We start from the raw sequence: 9,375 nt of genomic DNA, 5'->3' as shown, positions 1-9,375 counted from the left end.
TCATACCTTCTTCCTCTCCAAACACATTGCATTTTACATGGCCAAAGTCAACCAGACAAGCGTCGATCCTCTACGTTGTCCAATCATTGACTCGAACTTACTTTGCATCTCATGGCCCGCGACATTCTCAGAGCAACAAATGCTAGAAAATGAACTTCCCTGACTCCTTGAGTTGACAAGTGCTAGACATCACTATTTTCTACGTCTCTTTCGAAGTGTTCCCGACTTCCCGCAGAAAAAAAGGTTTATTTCGAAGTGAGGAGCCTTACCTCTCATTTAAAAAAATCATGATACGCATTTCTTTATTTCTGGGAAAAGGAAAGAAAAATAAAAATTTAGGGAAAGAAAAATAATAATTGAATTTTGGTGTTCCTAAACTCCCATGTGGCCCATAGTCCAGTTGGGCTACAACTCGCTTTTTTTTAGGGGCTACACCTAGCTTTATGGTCAAAGTAGGAATAATAAGCCTTAGCCCAGCCCACCAGCGCAGCAACGAGGCCCATCCGTGTTCCCACACGTATAAGACCTAGCACGCGGCCTCCATTCCGAGACCTCTCGCCCGCGCCGCCGCCGCCTCCCTGCCCTCTTTGCCGCCGCCGCCGCCGCCGCCGCCCGTTGTCGCGGACGCCTCCTCCTCGCCGAAGAGATGGTACGCTCTCCCCTCACTCCTATCTACGGCGGCTCTGATCCGTGCTCCTCTGGATGCAGAGTTTCAGCCTTCGTGCCTGTCTGTGTGGGGTGCGGGAATCATCTAGGTTTACGGTCGTGTGAGTGGCTTATACTCGGGGATCTAGAAATAAGGATCCGAAATTACTAGTTTTTCTCGTGGTTTTGGTCTGCTTCGCTGAGAAATCATCCTTGAAGCCGTAACATCTGTCAGATCTGGAGTGAATTTGCCGGCGGCCCTTTTCCTGTTCTAGTGTTTCTTGGTACGATTTGTGGCTAGCTCGAATCGTACTGTATTATTATTGCGTTGTCAAAGAGGATGTTAAGATGTTGCTATAGTTAGATTTTCCACTTATGGGACCGGTTTTACTAATGTGATATGCTTAGTGGTGGAGTAATTGCCATAGAATGGAAGTATGGAGCTTTGATGGTATCCTTGATTTGTTACAGTTATTTATCAGTATGTATGCAACTTCTACCGTTTGCTACAATATTTACCAGTAGAAATCCGAGCTTCAGCCTTCATTTTTCCCAAGCTCGATTGGTTAGCATGAGGCCTTGGGCAGCACTAGTTCTCTCCTCACTATTGTGTGCATTCTATGACATACATTGCTAATTTGCGATGATCTACATCATGCTTGTCATACAACTGATAGTATTATCCTGACGTTTTATGTACGACTGGTCATACATTGCTGTTGCCTGTGTCAACTCCATATGTGAAATTTATACATCTTTTCTGATGCTGCCTTTTGTAGATAGCAGCTCATTTTGCTGTTTTACTATACTTGTGGGAAAATGTTTTAATTTCTTAGTGTTTCTGATGTATTTGCAGACGAAGCGCACCAAGAAGGCTGGAATCGTTGGCAAATATGGTAAAAACATTGCGGCTGCCCAGATCATTGTTCAATGATCTCATGAATGTAGCTAACTTTGTGCTCACGTATCCTTTGTTGTGTAGGTACCAGGTACGGTGCCAGTCTGCGTAAGCAGATCAAGAAGATGGAGGTCTCCCAGCACTCCAAGTACTTCTGTGAGTTCTGCGGCAAGGTAAATCTGTCAATGGCTTTATCGATTACTTGCGTTGTTTTTAGAATGGTAAAGTGTCTGCTGGTGGTTCAACTGTGCTGTCTTATGTTGTATGACAAGTGTTTTTGGCATTTGGCCAGATTGAAATTAGCATATTATCTTTCTGTGCATAATGGTATAGGTTATTTGCTCTTGCTTTTCATGATGATGGTTTAGAGGATACCTACTTGGTTTTAATATGCTGAACTGCTGGTTGGCAAAACATAAAGAATGTATATTGTAGGCTGTTGCAACTTGCAACCCTTTGTATTGTCATGAGTTGTTTGGATTTACTTCATGTTGCGTCTTTTAACCACTGTGGCCTTCTAGATAGGGAACAATGAACAACAGCTTTGATTGTTTTGTATGATGAACCTTTATAACTCTCAAATGATTTAGTTTAATATTACCGAACAGCTTTTGATTGACATGTATATGGATTTTGCAACCTCCTAACTTTAATGCTTATTGCTTCTTTTAACAATTGTAGATTTCTAGATATGGAACAGCGCCCGCCAGTTCTCTTTATTCTAGTCACTTTACACAATTCTAGCCATATGGAAATGATGATAACATCAATAGCTCATAGATAGGTCAATAGTGATAAGCTGTTAGTCTCCTCGCATGATTCAATCTTCTTTTTATGTTAACACGTTCTTGATTCACAGTTTGCCGTGAAGAGGAAAGCAGTCGGAATCTGGGGATGCAAGGACTGCGGGAAGGTTAAGGCCGGTGGTGCCTATACCATGAAGTATGTGCTGATGCCAGTTACACACTGTATATTTCCAAATAGCTCATTGTCCTGCTCTACCATATGTGCTCATTTTGTTGTTCTGCATTTCCAGCACTGCAAGTGCGGTCACTGTCAGGAGCACGATCCGTCGCCTGAGGGAGCAGACTGAAGCTTGATCGCGGTCAATCTGACAAAGGAGCCTTTGGATTTTGTAGTTCAGACGAGACTCATTCGACGCAATGTAGCCTAAATTGACAGCATACAATGTTATTTATCGGCTTGTTGGGTTCTGAGAGTATCTGGCTACGTTACAATGTGTATCTCGTTTATGTTGCTTAGATGATCGTCTGACTGTACTCTTTGTGCGTGTCGTTGATTCTTGAATCTTAATGCTATTGTCATCTGTTATTCGATGAACTAGCAGGGCAGCCTGTGCATTTGCGCGTCTATTTGCATAGACTAGCTGTTGTTCATATAAACTGGAAATGTTTTGAAGAGAAAATTTACTTGACTTGACCGTCAGGATTGCCCTCACATAGTTCCTGGCTCTCGAGGGCTCGTAATCTCCCAGATGTCACGTTCACTTTGCTTGTGGGACAATTATGAAGGTCATCATAGACGCACATTGCTTGGGACAAGTATTAACCTTGTGATAGAATTACACAGTTGGGACAATTGCTTATGTATCACCAAGTTAGCCGATCTGAATCATCGATGAAGAGATACTTTGCTGATGTGGATATACTTTGGAGAAAGATGATTGATTTTTAAGTACAAGACCATGATCTGCTGGTGCTTCGCCCCCCCTTTGTAAAGGAGTATCATGGGCTACTAAAGCAGCTAAATTTAAGGAATAGGAAACAAGTAAAGTTTTAGGAGGAATAGTGGCCATTCAGTAAAGTGCCATATACTATATTCTTGCGAATGAACATTCCTGTTTGGAAATTAACTGTACTTTTTTTTCCCGAGGGTGGAAATTAACTGTACTTGATCATGTTTGATTTCATATGTATATTCACATATATTTTTAGTTTTAGTCCTCATGTTTAAATTTCATATTAACATAATAAACATCAATATACCGCAACCAATTCCTGCAGCAAACGTGGTCGTGGTATCATGTACTCCCTCTGTCCCATAATATAAGAGCATTTTTTTTTACTGGTGTTTGATAACCACATATGCTTGAACTAGTAGCGTGCCCTCGTCGAACCAGGGGAAAAAAAACCCAACGCCTCCACTTCCCACCCTGCTGATTTGGGCATCGTCCTGGTCAGACCACCACCACCACCCCACTCCACTCCGCCACCATGGCTCTCCTCCGGCGGCCACCGCTCGCCCCCAGTCCCGCCGCCGCCGCATCCCTCCCCCACCACCGCCTCCACCTCGCCACCCCACACACACACCTCACCAGACCCCCTCCCTCCTGTCCCCGCCTCCGCATCAGCGCGGCCCCCTCGCTCCGCCCCCTCCGCGGCATTCCATCGACCCGGTGCCATGCGGCGGCGGGAGATCCGGCGCCGGCGCCCTCTCAGGCACCCGGCGGCGCGCGGGCCGCGCTGGTGCGCGTCGGGGAGGCGCTGTCGCTCGGGTTCCCGCTGTGGGTCGCGTCGGCCTGCGCGCTCGCGCTCTGGCGGCCGGCGAGCTTCCTCTGGGTCACCCCCACCGCCCAGATGGTCGGCCTGTCCTTCACCATGCTTGGTCCGTGCCCTCCATCCATGGCTCCCTCCCCTGCTTCTCCATTCCTTCCTTCCTCCTCTTCTGCCTGTACATCTTGGTTGAGATGCAGTAATTCAGACTTCCAGAGGTGTCTCGATGGCTGAATTTTTATGATCGAAACATGGTTGTAATCTCTTTGTGCAGGAATGGGGATGACATTGACGCTTGATGATCTGAGAACCGCGCTGTTGATGCCCAAGGAGTTGGCTGCCGGGTTTCTACTTCAATACACTGTTAGTTCTCCAACTTCTTCAGTGTTTCTTTTGATGATGCAATAATCCCTGTAGCCATACTTTCACTTTTCCATGTTAGATGTGGACATGTGGTGTTAAAAATTTCTGTTACAAACTGCATAGGAATATTATATACCCTAGATATTAAACAAGATTGTCATTTTCATTTTGTTATCCAGCTGCAATGTTGTTGTCCATTTGGATGAACCGTAAATATTCCTTATCTGAAATGTTGGACTGGACGGTGCACGTAAACACTTCATGATCCCTCAGAAAGAAAGAAAGAAAAGCCATTGTTTTACCTGTGGTTTTGTTACTTTAGCGTTTGTGATTTACAACTGTTCTGTTTGCTCCAAGAATCCAAAGTGGCTGATTTATGTACAGGTGATGCCCCTGTCAGGATATCTCATCAGCAAGCTATTGAACCTGCCATCCCATTATGCTGCTGGACTCATTTTGGTTTCCTGTTGCCCTGGAGGTATGCTTGCATTTTCCCTTTATTCATTTATTATAGATTGTCAACTAGTTAAACTGAAAGGGAGCTACTCTCTGCAGGCACTGCAAGCAACATTGTTACCTACTTAGCAAGGTAAAGACAAAAACATATAATGTTATCTGAGAATTGAACAACCTGCATATAGTCACAAGCGTACTGGAACAAAGTTCTGGATCTCTAGTTGCAATCCGTTCTGAGCTTGTTCATATAGTTTTATACGTTATATATTGGAATTCTTCAGAGTATTTCTTCGCAAGATTGTTGAATAACCAAATTTTCAAGCTGGCCTGTCTAGTGTTGAGTTGTTGACTGCTAACAGAAATTGGTTGCATGTGACTCATTAATCCTTTTTTGCCAAGGAATCATCTGAAGTCTGCTAGCAATGTTGTAGTCGGCTTTGACTACAGCACTGCAGTTACTGAAGAAGTGTAGTGACTAGTGAGTGAAGAATTTCGGATTAGATATCACTAAAGGGTAGAGGTGAAGCACGGGTAGGGAACGTATGATTCATTGTTTTGCTTTCAGGAGGTTACACAGTGCTCCTTTTATAGAGCATGAGTCATCCTATTTCGAACCAGCCAACATAATCCTTACTAGGACTCCTCTAACTTGCGACTGCTATTATTACTAACTTGTGTGATAGAACCTACTTACTTCTCCTGGATCTGCGAGCTGAGCTGGCTTCCTTCTGGACTGCTAAACAGAATTCGATTCAAGTTTTGCATCAATATTCTATCTCCAACTCAGACTGCTACCAGATTGGTACTTGACAAGTAACCGACTCAGCCATCAGATGTCTGTAATCAGCATGCCTTTGTCTCTGCACTCTTATAGTGCTTTTGCCAATAGGAGTCCACACCAGTTAACAAGCCTATCCCGCCCATACTGGTCCAGCCGACTAGGATCATAAATGTAGTGTAGCCTAATTTGTATAGTGTAGCCTACATGTGCCCTGCAACACAAGGACACAAACAGTTAACCGAAATGAAAACAAAGAGATCATATTTAGTCATGTGGACATTATGCAATATTGCTGATTAAGTTCACATATAAATTTACAATGTGGTTTGTTTTTGTTAAGACTGCACATTAAGGTGGAAACAGGGTCAGGTTCCATATGGCCATGTGCTCATGCTTGGTTTTATCTTGATATGTTCATAGCTAAAAAGCTACTTTTACTGGCCAGTAATGAATGATCAAGTGACCCATTCGGTGCATCACAATATATTGTTATTATTAATTTATCCCAAGCATCCTAATAATTTTTTTTTTTGAGGAAATAATAATATGGTTGAACTGAACACTTGATGCAGAGTTTAAACAGTGAACAAATTGTTTTCTCATTGACTATTTTTTTTATCTTAGTAAATATCTCTAATTCTTCAGTGGGGATCCCTGTCTGTTATGAAAGTGGATCCGAAACTATATGCATTGCTACCTATAACTATGTATAAAAATGAAAGAGAACACAACTCTATATATCTCTTTATTTTATTCATTAGCATCAAAATATAGTGTAGCCTAATTTGTATCCTTGTGTTGCAGGGCAAATGTTGCTCTTTCGGTGCTGATGACAGCAGCAAGCACTTTTGCTGCAGCGGTAATGACTCACTTACACCGATTAATATATTCCAGCAGAGCCAAATAACCTTTTTTTTTCGTAATGCAGTTCATGACTCCTCTTTTGACATCCAAACTGGCCGGGCAATACGTCGCAGTAGACCCTATGGGACTGTTCGTGTCGACATCTCAGGTGCTGCCAGTTTCTGTATTATAACTTTAAGTTCCCTTGTTCGTGGCTAAGGTTGGTATATCTGAATGCAGGTTGTCCTAGCGCCTGTTCTTTTGGGTGCTCTACTTAATCAGTACATGGGCCGTTTGGTTGAGTCGGTTTCTCCCGTGATGCCGTTCATTGCTGTGGCAACAGTAGCCGTTCTATGCGGCAACGCGATTGCACAGAATGCTTCAGCCATCCTAGCATCTGGCCTACAAGTGGTACTGTCTGTCATCTTCTTGCATGGATCCGGCTTCTTCTTTGGCTATGTTCTTTCAAGGATGCTCGGCATCGATATCGCTTCATCACGAACAATCTCGATCGAGGTTGGCATGCAGGTAATTTTCTGCTGTGCGTTTTTTAAACAGATTTTTACCATAGAGTGTGGCCCAGATATCTCCAACTGCATTTTCATCAGTGCAACTAAGGAAGGAAGCACATAATCGATGCTGCGCTCTTTCTCCCATTGCATGCAATTTCATTGTGTTTATTAATTATTATCTTTTTATTTTGTACTCCCTCCGTTCCTAAATGTAAGTCTTTCTAGACATTTCAAATGGACTACAACATACGGATGTATGTAGACATATTTTAGAATGTAGATTCATTCATTTTGCTCCGTATGTAGTCACTTGTTGGAATATCTAAAAAGACTTACATTTAGGAACGGAGGGAGTAGAAGTTTCAGTGTGTGTGTGTATAAATCATACTGATTATCGTGTGAATGCAGAACTCGGTGCTGGGTGTGGTTCTCGCGGGCAAGCACTTCGGCAGCCCTCTCACGGCGGTTCCGTGCGCGGTTTCGAGCATCTGCCACTCGGTGTATGGTAGCATCTTGGCCGGGGTCTGGAGGTCCATGCCCCCAAATGACAAGCAGGGAGCATGATGGATCAGACAGATAGATACTTTAGTAGTTGCGGAACTCGAGTTATGAGTTATTCGGAGCTATCTGTGCTTGTGAGAGAAATATTTGACCATGAAAGCCAAGTCAGCAACGTGCCTGCCCCTTATTCATTTCCTTGCCAGCTTTTCACTTCCCAAATGACCATTGGTTTCTACCTCTACTGTTCTATCCCTTGCATAATTTGCCAACACATCTGCACGCGCACAGCAATTTCTATTTTGCTCACGCTCAAGTAAACCAAACAATGAACTCCTTGTCTTCAGCGATCAGAGCACGGAGCTCGGCTACAACAATATGTCTACCAGTACCGTGGCCTTGATCACTGGAGAACGATTAACCGTCGGGGAGTTAACTCTCTGAATAACGGACAAGCAATCCAAGACCGATGATCGCGAGCGAGAACGCTGGCCGATTATAATGGTTTTCCTTCCACGTTGTGCTCCCATGGGCAAGTTGGTCTGAAGGTGTTGCGCTCAGTTTATTTGGTAAGATGATAAATGAAGACATGTGAAGGAAAAAAGTTGAGTTGCGAATGACCTTTTTGTGCAATGTATCTAAATCTAAAGCCAAAGAAACAAAACAAAAATGGATGTATGTCTAAGCCCAGGTTCGAACTGGGGACCTTTAGTGTGTGAGACTAACGTGATAACCAACTACACCACCCAGACATGTTGATTTAATCCGTGGAACAAAGTTATTTATCCAAGACAGAAGCAGTCCCCATTATCTGTTTCTTCGTCGAAGCGCCACCACCAGCCTACCAAGGTACTATTTCATCTGATTGTAGTTTATCAGTCGCGTGTTTCCTTCAGTGCAAACGACGAAAAGATGTACACTTATAAACACAACACAGTGTAGTTTCCTCCAAAACATGCCGCGTCCCCTCCGTCAGGCAGCAGCCCGGCGGCGCCGACGGTGCCGCCAGGAGCCGCCTCAGCTTCTCTTTCGCGGAGCAGAACCAGCCGGAGAGCATCATCGACCCGGCCGCCTCCGTCGTGGCCAGGAAGGACGGCCGGCAGCCGTGTTTTTTGGAACACAAGCTGGTAATCCACGGTGCCAGAAGAAAAGAAACATCATTCCATTCGGGATTTGCTACTTGGAGTGTGGCTTAGGTAAAATGAGATGCACATCCTTCAGAGTTGGAACTCGGCGGGCATCAACTCTCTTGCGCGTCATACTAAACACGAGCAAGAAACTTAAGCATGAGAGAAGAGAGGAAAGTAAAATTCAGATAAGTTGAATTAATTTCGAAAGGCTTATGCATCATATTAATGCTATTAACTCCATATACCAACCATCATGTTGAAACCACAATGAGTACTTACAATAGCTTAGCATTAGAACATTGTACGCAATATCCCATTAATGTTACAATCAGTATAACGGAACAACAGATCCTCGACATTGCCACCAGGCGCGGGTTGTTGCACAAGTTTAAGGGGCGTCGTGCAATTTTCCGTACCTCCCTTTATGCTGATGATGCGGCCGTCTTTATGGCCCCGGTCAAGCAGGACATTGATAACTTCGCCCTCATCCTGAATCACTTTGGGAAGGTTACAGGTTTATGTACAAACTTCCAAAAGAGCTTAGTTGTTCCTATCCGGTGCGGGAACGTAAACTTGGATGAGACCCTCTCCGCGCTTCCCGCTGCTCGGACCTCCTTCCCCATCAAGTATTTGGGGCTGCCACTGTCAATCCGCCACCTGAAGGCGGCGGACTTTCAATTCCTTGAAGACAAGGTGGCTGCCAGGCTGGTGCCGTGGGATGGGCAAAATATTACCT

The 9,375-nt window shown here is 44.2% G+C and overlaps 2 protein-coding genes and 1 non-coding gene across 4 annotated transcripts; 2 read left to right on the top strand and 1 right to left on the bottom strand.

Annotated features, from left to right (window-relative positions):
- Positions 1–512: 512 nt before the first annotated feature.
- On the top strand, positions 513–2,884 carry LOC109767873 (large ribosomal subunit protein eL43z). Of its 2 annotated transcripts, XM_020326598.4 has the most exons (5): positions 513–649; positions 1,502–1,541; positions 1,628–1,716; positions 2,403–2,485; positions 2,580–2,884. In XM_020326598.4, exons 1-5 carry the CDS (start codon positions 647–649, stop codon positions 2,641–2,643), a joined length of 279 nt encoding a protein of 92 aa, XP_020182187.1. In that variant the 5' UTR covers positions 513–646; the 3' UTR covers positions 2,644–2,884. The 2 variants fall into 2 exon arrangements, with proteins under 2 accessions (XP_020182187.1, XP_020182186.1); XM_020326597.3 differs by lacking the exon at positions 513–649 and having other exon boundaries at positions 1,475–1,541.
- A 778-nt stretch (positions 2,885–3,662) lies between these two features.
- LOC109767872 (probable sodium/metabolite cotransporter BASS1, chloroplastic) lies at positions 3,663–7,703 on the top strand. Its single transcript, XM_020326595.4, has 8 exons — positions 3,663–4,168; positions 4,331–4,419; positions 4,804–4,897; positions 4,975–5,008; positions 6,461–6,515; positions 6,585–6,668; positions 6,740–7,027; positions 7,420–7,703. Exons 1-8 carry the CDS (start codon positions 3,778–3,780, stop codon positions 7,573–7,575), a joined length of 1,191 nt encoding a protein of 396 aa, XP_020182184.1. The 5' UTR covers positions 3,663–3,777; the 3' UTR covers positions 7,576–7,703.
- A 484-nt stretch (positions 7,704–8,187) lies between these two features.
- TRNAV-CAC (transfer RNA valine (anticodon CAC)) lies at positions 8,188–8,261 on the bottom strand. The gene has a single exon. It is a non-coding gene; the product is annotated as a tRNA-Val (tRNA).
- Positions 8,262–9,375: the final 1,114 nt, after the last annotated feature.

The sequence above is a fragment of the Aegilops tauschii genome, chromosome 1, assembly GCF_002575655.3.
Source record: "Aegilops tauschii subsp. strangulata cultivar AL8/78 chromosome 1, Aet v6.0, whole genome shotgun sequence".
Taxonomy (NCBI): domain Eukaryota; kingdom Viridiplantae; phylum Streptophyta; class Magnoliopsida; order Poales; family Poaceae; genus Aegilops; species Aegilops tauschii.
This window is presented reverse-complemented; position numbering and strand designations above follow the sequence as displayed.